This window comes from Temnothorax nylanderi, unplaced genomic scaffold (genome assembly GCF_030848795.1).
Source record: "Temnothorax nylanderi isolate EJ_2023f unplaced genomic scaffold, tnyl_v1.0 TNYL_tig0200_pilon, whole genome shotgun sequence".
In the NCBI taxonomy this organism is placed as follows: Eukaryota; Metazoa; Arthropoda; class Insecta; order Hymenoptera; family Formicidae; genus Temnothorax; species Temnothorax nylanderi.
In genome coordinates this window covers 195,001-211,755 of record NW_027249262.1, presented here as the reverse complement: position 1 = coordinate 211,755, position 16,755 = coordinate 195,001, and the positions used below count along the sequence as shown (strand labels likewise).

The 16,755-nt window shown below is 32.0% G+C and overlaps 1 protein-coding gene and 1 long non-coding RNA gene across 4 annotated transcripts in view; both read right to left on the bottom strand.

Annotated features, from left to right (window-relative positions):
- Positions 1 to 3,950: 3,950 nt before the first annotated feature.
- LOC139778878 (uncharacterized) lies at positions 3,951 to 5,327 on the bottom strand. Its single transcript, XR_011719714.1, has 2 exons — positions 4,387 to 5,327; positions 3,951 to 4,255 (listed from the first exon to the last, which is right to left on the bottom strand). It is a non-coding gene; the product is annotated as an uncharacterized lncRNA (long non-coding RNA).
- A 2,068-nt stretch (positions 5,328 to 7,395) lies between these two features.
- Tk (tachykinins) overlaps positions 7,396 to 16,755 on the bottom strand; it is a 71,445-nt gene continuing 62,085 nt past the window's right edge. Inside the window, exons 2-7 of one of the 3 annotated variants that reach the window (XM_071717003.1) lie at positions 13,753 to 13,945; positions 13,356 to 13,622; positions 12,789 to 13,046; positions 12,339 to 12,573; positions 11,327 to 11,560; positions 7,396 to 9,832 (exon numbers count right to left, since the gene is read on the bottom strand). In XM_071717003.1, the coding sequence (XP_071573104.1) occupies positions 9,822 to 9,832; positions 11,327 to 11,560; positions 12,339 to 12,573; positions 12,789 to 13,046; positions 13,356 to 13,622; positions 13,753 to 13,944 (1,197 nt within the window). In that variant the 5' untranslated portion in view covers position 13,945 and the 3' untranslated portion in view covers positions 7,396 to 9,821. The remainder of the gene's footprint in view (positions 9,833 to 11,326; positions 11,561 to 12,338; positions 12,574 to 12,788; positions 13,047 to 13,355; positions 13,623 to 13,752; positions 13,946 to 16,755) is intronic. The other 2 variants (XM_071717004.1, XM_071717005.1) reach the window with 2 other exon arrangements.

Below are 16,755 nucleotides of genomic sequence, written 5' to 3'. Positions count from 1 at the left end.
TTACATAATTACATTACATTTCATAAGGAAAATTATTATTTATTTTGAAATATATTCAGTAATTTTTCAATAATTTTATTTCACTTTTCATCGATTTCATAATATTTTTAGCGGGTGGCTCTGATGGAAATATTTTGCTGAAAGTATATTATATGAAATTGATGAAAAGTGAAATAAAAGTTATTAAAAAATTACTGAATATATTTCAAAATAAATAATAATTTTTCTTATGAAATGTAATGTAATTATGTAATACTGTGTAATATAAGAAAAGTTAAATTATATTATATTATTGAAAAGTAATAACAAAATTTCTTTTATGTCAGGTATCATAAAACTTATGGAATAATAATGAAATGAGTAGGCGGCAGTGTGGTCTAGTCATCTAGTGGTAGAGCGCCAGACTCGTAATCTGAGAAACCAGGTTCGAGTCCACTTGAGCACGTAAACATGGAATTTATTTTCCGAAAGCTGCGCCCTCCGTGCAAGAAAGACTCTTGTGCGGAGTAAATTGGGCTCCGTCTTTCGGGAAGAGAGAAGAGACGTTAAGCCGTTGGTCCAAAGGGTTAAAGTGAGAGGAGAAGGGTAGTGATGAATGAGAATTGTAACCCTACGGGGATCGATTACAACTTCCATTAATAATAAAATGGGGTCAATTGAGAGAGAATTTCAGTAAAATATTTCTATCAGGATGTTCGATATTATGAGCGTATTACGATAATTTACTCCACGTAAATGAGTGAATTATCGTAAGTTACTACAGAAGTAACGTTCGTGCAAACATATAGTAAATAATTAATTGTTTTATGCCATGATTGACGTTATTCGATTTTGATTGTGAAAACTGCATATATATAAATTTTACATTACATAGTTTATACTATATACAATTTTACAAGAAAAAATAATGCTGCGAAGATTAAAAATTTAAAATTAATTAATTTTAAAATTAATTAACTTAAAATTAGTCTTCGCAAAATTATTTTTAAAATTAATTTTAAATTTCATTCAATTTTCAACCCCCCTTTTCAGTCATCAAATATAGAAATTATACTGTCCAAGTATTCTTGGTTACATTAATATGTAACTAAGAATACATAGACAGCATATCTAATTGTAATTTATTAAGTATTTCAATTATTTAAGTATTCAATTTCATCATTATTTAAGTATTCATTTCATATGTCAAGTATTTCAATTTATTAAGTATTTATGTAAATTATATTAAGTAATTCAATTATATCCAATTAAAAAAAATAAGTTTAACTTCGCGATTGCAGAATTTTATTTTTTATTAAGTGTCATTTAATTTGCAGGATTTTAATTTTTTATGTTTAAGTCCCTAGCTACCCGTATTTCTATTCGTATATATTTTCCTGCCCACCCGTATTTTTATTCATTTATGCCTACCTATTCGCGTATTTCTACCTACTCGTATTCTTCCTACACAAATGAGAAGTAAAACCGCGGATACCATGGGTATCTAATCGTACTTAATATAATAATTATTTTATGTTAGATAAATCTAGATTCTAGCGGAATCACTTAATCGCGATTTACACTTACATTTTTGTCAATATATATATAGACTGTACCTTATATGATGTGTAATTTTCATAGTTTCTTGGTCAGATTGGACCTACCTATTTGGGTTGTTCTTGGCCAAATCCATTCTGGCTGTACGTCAGCAAGAGAATGAGAAGACAAACTCCTTCGATACCGGCTGATTATCAGGGCCGGTAGATTATAACGGTACGGTTACGAATTATCGATTACGAATTATTACGTTAACGAAAGCGCGTTAATTATATAAGAAAAAGATAAATAATCACGTTCATTAATAAAATATTAATTAAATTTAAATTTAACTTAATTTTGCATTTAATTTTTCGACAATACGCGTAATTAACTTTTTCGATTAAGAAATATATCGAAATTATAAAAAGCAAGAAAGAGTTATATCAAAGAATGCAAAGAATATATTAACCGCGTTTTAATCGAAATCGTCGAGATTATATCTCGATCGCGAATATCTGAATTTAAATAGCATAATGTACACGAAACACCCGAAATTAAAAAATCGATGAATAAATTAATAAATAAATCAATGATGGAAAAAAATTAGTACAATCCGAATCGCGAACCGCGAACCACGAACCGAACCGCGAAATAAATCACGAACATTATTTGATCTCACCTCAGATATCAAGTAAGATATACAGAATGAATGACGTGAGATCCAAAAGGAACGATAATTTCTGAAGCAATATATTCACGCAATAAGTATCGTAAACAATATAAAGAATTTGTCATATTCTCGCGCATGTTACATTTGTCTTCATAAATTTTCACATATATCATATATATTTGTATAAATAACTTGTTACTTTATTATAAAATGTTCTTAAAATTATGATTAATAAGACATAAAATATGTATCATCTTAGACTATATTATGGATTTTAATATAACAGATATAAAAACTATCAACTTTCAGATATTTCTACACAAAAAAATTATTCTGCTTCGCGATAAAATATTTACTGAATCTCACGTCATTTTATTTTGTTTTATTTATTGATACAAACCCAAGAGCTACTAGATGGATAGACTATAAAAGATTAGGATAAAATCGGCATGTTATACATATATGTTACGCGAGGGCAGTCTCTCCGTAGATACAATAAATCAATAAATGGAGCTCTAGGATTTATTATTCAGCCTAGTCTGATTTAGTCTATCCATTTTAAGGCAACGAATATGTGACAAGTCGCATTTATCTGTATTATTAGATGAGAATAATACATAAATATACAACTAATATTCACAGATTCATCACCTCATTATAAAAAACAGTCACTCACCTACCGATGCGCAACGGGCGGAGTTAGTCAGCCACGTAGCTCCGATGATTCTGTAACACAAAAATGAAAGATTCATATTATTTCCCGAGAAAAACCTTTATGAGAATAAACTTTTATAAAATTTTAGATAAAATTTCGGTTTCTCAAATTATTTCTTGCTTATCCGAGATAAATCGGCCCGAATAAATGGAAAAAAACTATTAATTTTTAAAATAAGAAATAACACTTACCCCAAGGTTGCTCCGTCGGGGCCCGATGCCTTTGCCAGGCCTCCTCCTCCTCTCAGAACGTCTGGGTGGTCAGGCCTTCTCCTCCTTCCGCACAAAAAATTATTGAAAATGCACAAAGCCGGCGCGCGGCGTAGGGGTCTGACGATGGCCTCAATTGTTTTTAGCGTCCATGAGTTTTTAAAAACGTGTATTTTAACTATTATGAAAAGATTGATAAACAATAAATAGTGTGTGAAAAAAAAATGGCTTTGCTGGCGCAGCGTTGCGTTATTTGTGAAGATAGTGGTGGTGGTCCAATTATCTTCTTTTCTGAAGAAACGTTGTTGAAGTGTCGAATTGTTTTGAAGTCAAGAATTACACATTGTGCATTTTCAATAATTTTTTTAGAGATGTTGCCACCAAAATTTTTACTTGGCTTTTTTTTGGTGGCATGTGTTAGCACTATACTTGTTACTAAAAAAACCCAGCTTTTATACTATGACTTAAAAATAATTATTTTTAATTATTTATAATTAAGCCTGGCGACTTAATTCCCCCGAGCAATCGAACTGGCAATTTATTTGCATGTTCCTGAGTGACCAATTATCAATATCCGATAAAAATTAAGACTTACACTATGACTTGAAAATCCGTTTTTTTTTCTCACCTGCGTAGGGGAGACCGGGGCCTAACCGTCAGTTTTTTTTCGGTGCCGATTTTTAACAAGAAAATAAATAATTTTAGTTAAATGTGGTATACCACTGTAAAGAGTGAACCTTTAGCTACAAAATTTGTATAGGAAATTTTTATCTACGTCGCTTTGTTTAACCGGTATAGAGCAAAAACGACAACGGTGGAAAAATTGAAATCTCAAAAATGCCGGGGTTTAACCGTCACACTGCATTTTCAATACATATACGTACATCTAAGCCTGAAAAATGATAAGATACATCTTAATAATTGTTTTTTAAGAGAAAAATATAAAAATTTATTTAAAATTTTTATGCGAAACGTTATTAAAAAATAGTTACAAGGGTTCCTCTTTCCGCAGAAGTTACTCGCCCAACTTGTTTCACTCCTCGACGTCCGATGACTCTATTCGGTGTCTGAACGGCTGTAATTCCCGTCTCATCCATATTCCATATGCAGTGAGCCCGAAAATGCCTTGGAAATGCACCCGGACTGCTTACTGACCGATTAGCCCCAAACACAAGTTTCAGGTTTGATCGCCCGCGAAATATTAGACATCAACGATAATGAAAAAACTACACTGGATTCGTGTTCAGCATGCATTACTCTTTATAATCACGTACCTCGAGATTTGGAGAGCAAATATTATTGCAGATATTACAAAATTTCCACGCGCAGAAAATGTAACTTTCACCTTTCGAAAACACGTTTGTCCTCGTAAAAATCATAACACGGCAGGTAACCTGCCGAAACTCCGTTGGTCACATGGGTACTATAAGCAGCGTTTACAATGTTAATAGCGAGTTTGCACAATATACAGGTTCCGAGATATTTGATTAGACGTATTTACCCCGTAGACGTTTTAGCCCCGGTCTCCCCTATAGATACAAATTACAAACGTTTCGGTTTTAAGTTTTGGACCCTGTTTAGTGTAACAATTAAAATTTAATTATGCATGTACACATTAGCATATAACATCTACGAATTACTATTTATTAGTTAATTCCTTCGGTCCTTTTTTTTATTTAAAAAGCAGCAGTTGATTTTGTGATATCCCATTGGTTGATTTTATTAACCAACTTCGCGTCCTAACCACACACTCAGAGAAAAAATTTGTACCAGCAACTAGAAATTTGTGGACAAAGTAACTAGAAATTTGTGGATAAATAGCGCCTCAACTATGTATAATATAGTTGTAATAACAACAATAAATAAATTATATAAACTACAAAAAAATAGTGGCATTAACGAAAAATATATTGTGTATGCAAAAAGTATGTTGTAGTAACATGAATAATATTATTGTAGTAATATCAACATAATTTTTGTAGTAAAGGGGACATAATTTTTAGAGTTGTCTAAAGAATAATTTCTTATTTGTTAAACTAAAAGACTTAAAAGTAAACATTAAGTGAAAAAGCACTACATGAAAAATAAGAATTTTAACGTAAAAAAGAATTTTATAATTCAAAATTGATTAATATATGTGGGTGAGCACACCCTGACTGGCGATCCTTAGAATTGTCTAGAAAGAGAGAACTCTCAGTTGCGCTGTACGCTTCAAAATTTCCATTTGTACATATTTTTTCGTACTTTGCTGGAAAAGCCCTGCTGAGCGGCCCTAGTTATAGGAATCGATGTTGAATTTTAACTACGCGAAAGGATACTGGCGATGCGCCGCGTAGCGGGCGCGAGCCGAACTCTCTCGCCGCGCGAGCCCGCGCTGCCGCCCGCGCTGCCGCCCGCGCCGCGTTGGCTTCTGGAAGTATGCTTCACTTCAAAAAAATATTTGTCTAAACTGGAAAAATGTTATTGTCATATCTTATTTTATGGAGTCTATATAACTATAATAATTATAGTTGAGGCGCTATTTCACTATCAACTAATAGTTGACAAATATTGTTTCTGTGACTATATTTTTATAGTATTCAGTACTATTTAGTTCCTATTACTTTGGAAAACTAGTTACAAGTACTTAAATTGCAGAGTTGCCAAACGAATAGTTGTCACAACTACTTCGTTTTCTCTCAGTGCAGGTATAAAAAAAGAGTAAAAATGCGTCTACATTTCTATTTTATATTGCGTTATTGACGACCCGTTTCAAGATCATAACCAAATTTTAATTGTTATACTGAAGAGGGTCTAAAACTTAAAACCGAAATATTTGTAATTGTGTTTATATGTATCTTTGTATTAAAGTAATTTTTTTGTATTTTATATCTCTTGCTTAAATAATGGCGTTTTGCTCTTATTTTTTGCGGAGCGTATTTCTTGTTTTTGTATTGATTAATATTAGATTAAAATTATATTTGTAGTTATCCATGTTTTTGCAGAAAGATTAACAATACTAATCTAACCAATTTAAATTATTAACTATGTACTTATAACATTTTTGATAATTATATAATTATTTTATTTAATAATTATTTAAAAGAGACAATAAAAAGAATATTGCACTCTGCTTTATTTTTTATACTATGAAAAATAAGCACAAGTACTTGCGCTCCGTATTAGGAGAGACCGGGGCTATATGACTCGAAGAGTTTGTTGCTCATGTGCTTCTTTTCTTGTACTTATATTGAGAGGAACAGTGGATACAAAGCCGCAAAATGGTTCTTTTAGAACGTAGACACTTTCCCCTGAGTTTTATTAAAATCGAAATAGTATTACAGTTAAGAAATATAAAAAACTGATTTAGTAGTATCAAAGTAAATTTTTGAGCCTCTCGATATTTTGTATTAATATTCTCCATTTTGAGTGAATAAAGTTAAGCGACGTATTACTAGTTAGAATAAAACTTTTTGCAAGTGTATAATATACTATTTCAAATAATAAATGCAATTTTTATTCATAAAAAGATTTTGAAATAAAAAGCATATAAACAATAAGGTTGGCCCATAATTAAGACTAGCGTGGCCATCGGACACAGTCTGTTCAGTCTGCATAGTTAGTATAGTCTGTCACAGTTCTAGCACGAGTTAATATCCGTACATATTCGAAGAAAGCGCAGTGGAAGTGTCATAACATTCGCCTTACCCTTATACTAATTAAATCTTTCGTGTACTTTTCGTATGCTCTGTTAAAAATTTATATGTGAATTTGATGCCGCAAATGTGAACGGTAACAGAGAAGACGATGAGACCTGTATCAAGTATCAAATTTGTATCTATTACACATTTATTTGTTACCCTGAGTTTTACTCAGTACCAAGGCAAGATGACCACGTTGCTGCATGTTCATATTTTGGTTACTACAAAACAAGATATAGGTACGATTAACAGAAAATCGTGGCAGGCATTAACGTTGACACGTAAAAGAAGGTTGCCTCTATTATATTTGTACAGGCAGTCAATAACAATTAGTACGGATCTATCACTTCCAAACTCTTTCGATGAGTTGCATATATTTTGGTCACAATTTTAGCATAACTCGATATAATTTTAGACATTTTAGCATAACTTAATTTCAAACTCTTCTTAAATATGTAATAATTCTTAAATAAATAAATTGTTCATTATTTCAATAATACACATTAACGATAAGATTTTTGCCACTTTAAATTAATATAATTATTTGTTAGCAAATTTACATGCATTAAATGAACGTAAATGGGTACTTAAAATGTCACAAAATCATTCATGACAGCCATTTATTGATTATTATTTATGCTAATTACAATCAGAATTTGCAAGATTTTCAATGAAATTTCTCTAAGTTTCTCACTCAATTCATGCCGGATCCAGAAAAACTTACATAACATCGAATGGAAATAAAAATGTACGACTCCCAATCCATATAGTACACATATAGTTATTTATGCTAAATTTTCGCATTTGTATATTTATGAAATAATTAAAGAAAGGACATGAATAAAACATTATGGGCTATAGAAATATTAGAGCCTGAAGCAATTTATTATTTTATAACAAGATATGCAACAAACATAGAGGTACATGACAACATAAATTCCGCATACTGCGTGATGGAAATTAGTAAGTTATAATTCCTCAACAAGAAATTTATTATGTGCAATACCACTATTATTGTAATATCGCGTTACTATATTAGAAAAAATATATAACAATTAGTAGAAATTAAACGTGAAGTAAAATGTTTCGGATCATGATTACTTAAAAGTGTCTCAACAGGATCAGAATTAAATTTTATCTCGTCGAGCGGAACCAATGGCCACAAAAATGGTCACCCTTCAACGTCAATCAATTCTGCATCTCGTTGGAAGACGAAAATAAAACGATTTGGACAATGATTAAGAACGTAATTGTATCTACGATAACAATTACCGCTTTACATCCAGAGAAAAATATAATTCCTATCTATGTCACGAGATACGCTAGATATTTTTATACACTATTCAATCTTAGCTTACACGCCATCTATTCCCCGTTTACATTTTATTTCTCGGAGTCGAGGACGTGAAATTACTTTGTCGTAATTGCGCCGATATGTGTCCATAAATTAAAGTAGAACAAATCCTGCACGGGATTTATAAATATACAGAGTGTTCCATAAAATATTAATAGTAGAAGTACATTTTTCCATGAATCCTAAATCGATTTTTCCTTAACGATAAAATTAATTTATTTACGTGATTTATTTCAAGTACCTGCTTATATTCAACATTTAAAAACTTAAATATTTTTTTGTAAACTTAATTTTGAGCATGCATTAAATTCTTGTCTTGTTGTTAATTTAAAAACGATATTCTTTTTACAGATATTTTACTTTAACTTTTAAATGTTTAAAATATTTGATGTTAAAAATCCCAAAATTACTATCAATTTTTATTTGAATCTTCTTGTTAAGGAATAATCGTTTCTACAAATTCATTCAAGAATGTATTATTACTATGATTGCTATTCTTTACATTCTGTATGAATCAACAATAATACTGATATAGGCATTTTTCGAAAGATTTCGCTGACATGTACAATTGTAATCGGCGGAAGATATCTTCGAGTTATTCAATCTTACTAATTACACATCGTCAGTATAACGTGTCGTTTGCAACACAGGTCGGAAGACCCAAATCGTAAATGCACATATATAAATCAAAATTTTTTTGTAGCTATATTAAAATGCAAAAACAGATAGGTACTCTTGTTTCAATTATTAACAAACTTCTTTGTATCTAATTAATGCACACAGTCTTTGTTTAAAAAATAAACAAAATTTAATAGTATTATATTATTAAATATATCTATTTTTAAGCATGATTTTTTTAAATACCAGTTTAATTAACATTTAGAAATTTAGACACATTTTTTATAAATTTAACTTTAAGCATGTTAAACTCTTGTCTCATTAATAACAATTTTTTTTTACAAAAAATTTAATTTAATGCGTAATATATATTAGATACTTAAACATAATTTAGATTTTATTTAACATAATGTAGATTAAATTCTTTGAGTGATTTGATCGATTAATTTACGTATCATATATTTGATATGGAAAATCGTCAATTAAACAATATTTCTTTTTTATATATAAAATTTCTCAAAATATATCTTGGCAATAGATAAGAAGTATAGAATAAAAATTTTAGATAATTTAATTTTCTCACAGGAGAGTTATTCATGGAATTGCAACAAGAGTTTCGCGAAATACCGTTTATGAAACACTGTCGTAGAACTCTTCTTCCATACATTGTGTTCATTGTGCACACTTTGAGTTTACGCCCTCAACCGCGATTGTATCTGCGACATGCGGCTTGCGACCTGCGTCCAACGCACGCAATTCTGAATCTTGTAATACAGCGGCAAAATATAAATGATAGGATATATATATATAACGAACTACGTTGACTAGACCAAGATCTTATGACATTAGAGCTTATGACATGTAAAAATAATTATAACAACGTAGCCTTAATTAACGGATTGATAAATCAACAGACGACATACTTGCACCCATCATCATAACTGATAAACGCGTCTTCTTCTCTTTTTTTCTCGTTCTTAGATTTAGCTACATCGGTTAAATTATTTGGAGGAGACGTTTCGTAACAGTTTCGTTACCGTTTCTAAGAGCTGCTGTATTATTGTGAATCTGAAACATAAAGCAGAAAATATAGTGTTTACGATACCTTCGAAATATTTGGGGAATCGACGCTACATTCTACCGTCAATTGTTCAGTATAATTATACGAAGAGCTAAGGACGAAACTTTATCTAAAGAACAACTCTTATTGCTGTATAATATAATAGAGTAACTTACTCCTAATTTTATACTTAAAGTGAAAGAGAGTTTCTACATTATTCATTTACTTAATATTTCTTATTTAAAATAAAAACTTTTTATACACCTACATACTTATATGTATACCTAATGCATGTAAATAGGACATATTTATATTATACATATGTGACGATGATATATATATACGTATACAAAGTGTCCTGTTTAACTCTTACACCTGAAATAACTTCGTTGCTTTTACAAATATGAAAAAGTGGTTAAGGAAGAAGTTGTATGGTTTTAAGGGGAAGATGCAAAAAGTTAACTACTTTTTTATATTTGTAAAAGTAACGGAGATATTTGAAGTAAGAGTTAAATAGAACACCTTATATAATGCCATGACACCAATAAGAAATTATGTGCAATTATAAATTGCTTGAAAGAATATTTAAAGTGTATTTTTTTAGAAAATTTACTGTTTGATTCTTTGTTACTATTTTCTTCTTAATAAAAATTAAAATAAAGTAGCTAAATCAATAAAGAAATAATGCGATTCAAGATTGATTAAATATTTATGCATTTCAATAAACCGCAGTTAATAAAACCAGTTGTAATTGAATTATGCGTAGAATAACTCAGTCAAACTGTCATCCCAAAGTTAGAACGCAGAATTTTATCGCTATTTCGTGCAATCGTCTATACACAATGGTAAGCAACTTTTCGATGACAATATGCCGCGGAGAAACTTTTAAAGCAGACCCTTGCGTCGCTATTGTCTCGTAGTTGCGAGGAAGATAATCCTTAGCTTTGTTTTAAATGTCACTTGGCACCCGTATGCAAGGAAAAAAAATATTTTCATAGCATTAATAGTGCGGAATAATTCGTAAACGGGTGATTATAAGTGTTAATCATAGAATATAGATGAAGTATAGAATTCAGAAGCGTAGATAAACTTTATTACGACAAGAGAGTAAAATATATCAATGTATATTACAAGTATACTGACAATGAGTACACTTAAATGCTCGATGCGTCGCATGCAAAATAAATAGATAAAAGAATATATGATATTTTGCATATCAAAAATTTCTGCGAATGACATATGCCGCATTTATGATAGTTGTATAGAAGATACTTTGATGAACACTTTTACGAAAAAAGATAATTTTTTAACTTAATTTCTTTTTTACTTAATTAATTCTTTTTCTCTGCAAACGAATTCTAATAACTAGCTTGACACTTGATAAATACTAGAAGCACACTCTTTCAGCCATTAGGTACGCATGAAAAATGAATAAAGCGAAAAAGAGAATCTCGCGACATAAATGTTTGCTATACTAATTGGCTGTCAGCTGATCGAATTACCTAATGTTGCCGGCGAATCCCCATCCACGCCGATCCTCTCGGTGTTATCAAACACCCTTACGAACGGGCTGTTGTCCTCGTACGGGGCTCTCGCCCACTTTTTGCCTCTCACCCCCACAAACATTCCCCGTAACTCCCATCGTGGATTTTTCTTACCGCGCATATCAAAATATCGGAAGGGCGATCGCTTTTCGACTTGGCACGAGGCTAGAGCATGTCTCCTATCGTTCATTCCTGCACGGGGGAAACACAATGTGGGCCAGTGTGACAATTTTGAGCTAAAAATCGCACGGCGTACGCGGACGGAGGAAAAGGAAGAGAACAAAAAGAAAATTGTTCGCCGTCTCACTACAGAGTTTATTCGGAGATGCATGGATAATAAGACAAATATTTGGGAAGCCTTCGTTATACGCGTTCCTTCCACTTACAAGGACTCGATCGATTGTATCGTCTAGTGGCGTTACGAGGGACATTCGGAAAGCATTTAGCTATTTCACAAAATACTCTGGAGTGCGCGATAAAAACGAAAGAAAATATTTCTCTTCGAGTTACAGCACAGTTAATTAAATATATATCGACTGCGATAAAAATTACTCAGGCACGCGAATAATTTTTATTTTGTTTCGTTTTCATGCAACCGCATCTCCAGGTTTTCGAAATTTCTTATATAAAAGAAATAACTTTCATTAAGTTGCTGCATTAACCACTTTTAATATTAAAATTTATACTAAAGATAATACAAGTTTCAATGCATTATAATGTTATAGCAAGCTTTATGAAACTGGACTCACATGAGTTCAAAGTAAATGGTTCTCGATTAATTACTCTTTAAATTATTGATAAAATATATTTATCTTACAATTGAATTATTTTATAAGACCATTAATAATCGTAACGTGAGGAATATTTTACAAAGACCAATATTAATAACAAATATTAATTGTCATAATATTTCTTATGCTTCTCCCTTATTTAATTATTATAGGTCACATATAAGCAGCACGAACTCTACCTTGATATTCGTTTAATGATTGAGTTCCATGCCGGTCAAAATCCATGCCGGTCTCAAATCTTTGTCCTACATTCCTCTTGCCTCTCATACCTTGAAAACCCATCGGTGCCCTCTTATCGGTGTCTTTCTTGCCCCTCATCCCTTGAAAACCCATTGGCGCTCTCTTGTCGAAATCTATGTCAGGATCTATGTAATCTACATAATTTTCAAAGGCGTCTTTTTTGCCTCTCATACCCTGAAACAATCATTAATTAAACAGTTAATAAAATTTCCAAAACTTTATTTTTTATTTTTTACCAATGCTTTTTATCAATTGGTTTACTATACTAAACTATTACATTCTTTCATAATAACCACAGCACAAAGTTATTACACTTCGCATAGAATGTTTTTTTTTAGGAAAATCTATTAGATATGATGTTTCCATAATTAAGCAACTGATTAACTTACCTGAAAACCCATATAGGCTCGTTTCTCAAGTTCTTCTATCTCGTCGAGCAATGCTTTCTTGCCTCTCATCCCCTGAAATCCCATGCGAGCCCTTTTCTCCCACTCTGCCGGAAATTCTTTCAGCTTATCGCGCATATCTTGAAATCCCATCGCAAGAAGTCTTTTTTCATAATCTTGTGGATACTCGAAAACGTATGTTTTTTTCCCTCTAGTACCGTGAAAGCCCATCGCGGCCCTCTTTTCAATTTCGCTCAATACCTGCAGATTGCCACTTCTTAATAAAATAGAATATAAACGACAATGATAGCGTTTTAGGAAAATTAAAGTCTGCCAATTAAGAGGCACGCAACTATTTAAAATGCTTGGACGACCAAAAATCTTTTCGCAGTGGTTACATAAACTGACGAAGTGGCTCAAAGAAAGAGTGAACTAATAGTCTGTTTGTAGCATCCACTTTGTAAACAGCCTCATGTTTAAGAAGAATCTTATAAGTTGTAGATGTTGATCTATTATCGCCCTATAAGAGCTCTTCCAACATAATAATCCTATTCGAATGTTTAAGCTTACCTCTTCCAAAGATTTTTTCCCTCTCATTCCTTGAAATCCCATGGGTGCACGTTTATAGTATTCGTCCTCGAATGCCTTTTTGCCTCTCATACCCTGAAAACCCATTGGCGCTCTTTTCTCGTAGTCCTCACGGAAGTTGGAATCTTCAAAATCAGGTATCAAATAATCCTTCTTCCCCCTCATACCCTGAAATCCCATCGGTGCTCGTTTGTCAAACTCCTCGTGCAAGAGATTGTCCTCAATGTCGGGCGCGCTCGAGTCCTTACCCTGTAATCATCGAACGAAATCTCTCTCATAAATAATTCAAAAGATAAAAACTAGACAACTAGACAAAGTTAGACCTTTCTCCTTCTTTACGTCGATTTTAATAGAAAAGTTTAATAGAGCAGTAACTTACCTGAAAATCCACTAATGTTCTTTTAGACAGCTCACTGTGTTCCGCGACCGTGGGAATGAGGTCCTTCTTTCCGCGCATACCCTGAAACCCCATGGGCGCCCGTTTGGCGGAAGCGGCATCACTCGAGGACGATTCTTCTGCGAATGACGAACTAGTCCAGACTGCCACGAAGAGAACCGAGCTGATAAGCATTCTAAAACATATCGAAGATAAATAGTCAGTATCTATAAAATAGTATATTTATCAATACAATCATCTCTCTTCGATACTTATATCCTTCAATGTGGATGCCTATCGAATTTCCGCGTTATAGGACATGCGCCGGATGTTGCGCTATTCTCGTTGTTGTATCTTGACATGTACGCGAAAATCAATCTATAGCACGCTGAACTAATTTATCGACGTGTCACGTAACCACATTTGATTGTTCATCAGGAACCTAGCCGGGACTAACGATCCGTCGGATACAGCCCTCAGATACTCAAATGACACTAATTCAAATCGCATACTTGTTACACATTAGTGTTTGAAGCACAATACAAGAAAGAACGAATAAACAGTCATTTAAAAAGTCATTTATTTATAAATTGTATTGTAGAAAAAAGTTATTTTTTTAGTTATTAATTCTTGCAAAAAAAGAAATTAGATTTCAAATAAGTATAACTAAATTTGCATCCGTCACAATAAATCTAACGTATAAGTACAATGCGCGCATAAATAGAAATATTTTGCCGCTACGCTAGAGAAGAGAAAGCACGAGGAGCTTAAAGCACGCTTTTCACATGATACATATGTTACACGCAAGAATTTATTATATAAGAAAATCATATTGCGAGAAAATATTTACGCGACACGGAACGTGTAAAATAAAGGTGGATACCGGAAATACAGAAAGGGGCAAAATCGCTTTCGCGCGCGATATCAAAAGAAAATATACCCGCGTGTTGAATCGGGGAAACATTTCAAGAAATGTATAGGTATGGCACGAATATTAAAAGGAACGATAAATCGGGAGTGAATCGACTTACGAGGGAGCGCCTGATTAATTTAGAAAGAAATGCACGCCGTGTGGAAATAATCGTATACTTTTAAGGCATATTTAACTTGCGCCAAACGTATAAATACAACGGTAAAAAAAACGGCGCTCGTGTAATTCCATTCTTGCCGCGCTTCTCGACAGATTATTTACTTTTATAAGGTTTAAAAGTGCCGCTACCCTTCAAAGCGGAGACTATAATTAGCGAAGGATAGGATAAAGGCTTGCTTTTCTCAAAGCATCTCGTGCCATGGCGAGACTAAAGAATATCAATATAAGCGGCCATCGAGAAATGGGAAAAGTACGTTCCCGCTGTAAATCGTGAACGTGTTTTAAATTCTCATGTTTAAATAATAAAACTGCCTGTGTAGATTTAGTGGTGTTTTCTTAGGGCCGAATGGAAACATATAAATTTAAATACATTTATCGACTGCAATGTGCTACATTAAATATTATATCTTAATTATATGAACTTTTCTTCTATATTAAATAATCTGTATGCAAATTGTTCTATCTTATCCATATCTAATGTATAACTTTATTTCCTTTTGCAGCATAGTGGAATAACTTCTTTTAATATGCATATGAGATAGAAGCATCTTTGCGGTTACAATTACCACCGTCGCCATTAAGATTGAAAATAAAATATTTCATATAGGGGAGAGTGGATTACTATTGTATATTAGAGTAGTGATATTCTCCCACTTCTCGCACCCAGCGATAGTCCGATATACGCTTAGTGGTACGAGTACGAGAAGTGATGGGAGAATATCACTACTCTAATATACCTACTACACAATAGTATCATTCGCGTTTACCCCGTGTTCGCAGTTACTCCACTCTCCTTTATAAGTGATATTCTGAAATTCAAAATCTAATAACCATCGAATTTCACACTTCATATATCTCTTAAAGTTTTTACATTATATTTGTAATCTCTTTTCTGATTAAATAAATTAAACATAAAAAATGTTTTCAGTATGTATCAATTAGTTTTTAAAAATTAACACAGTTAAGTAATTATTTCTTATTATAAATATTTTTTATTGTTAGTTAAGTAAGCATACTTAATTAATCGTGTAAATATTTTTTATTTTTTAACTGTGCTGAAATAAAAAGTCTTAAAATGTAATTAATTTTGTTTAACAGATTTATTGTAATATAATTTTTATTGATATTTTCGATGTCTTACGTATAACATTGTTTCTTCTGCATAGAAATATTAAAGAAGAGTTGATTAAAAATATGTGATTTATATGACATACAACAGCCCTATGTATATATGCATGTAAAACTTCGTAAAAGCTATCGACTGAAAGAGCGACGTTGCTTCGCTATTATTTTTCATTTTTAAAGCATATTATTTCGCCGTCATATTGACACGCTGATCGATTTCAGTTTAATAAATTTCCATTCAGTGCGATCCAATATTCATGCGTAAACACGTGACATTAGCATATTGTATGTCATAGACATGCAAATAAATACTTAACACAATTAATATAAAAGTTTAATAATTTCTTTCATATTTAGAGATACTCATAATTCGAAAACTTGCGACCAGAGAGACTCGTTTCTTTTCCATTGCTGTTCACTACAAGCAAATAATTAAAAATAATTGCTGAAACACGTGAAAAGATGTGGAATCGCGTAATTACATTAACTATTTTATTTGATTCTTAAATATTTCAGTAAAAATGTGTCTTAATATTTATATATTATTCTTTGTTTATCTTCTTCGCTGTAGTCCATCGTTATATTTAAGTCGTGCTCTTTTCTTCTTTTTGGTTTTAGTTTTGTATTATTATATATAACGAATAGTACATATATATAATGAACCACATAATATATATATGTATGTATATCAGCCTCTTATAGTAAAGTGTTGCAATCGGATGTAAATTTACGCGAGTAAATATAGAGTAGGCGTAAACTCTAAGGTCCTAAACACGCATACTTTGTCCCAT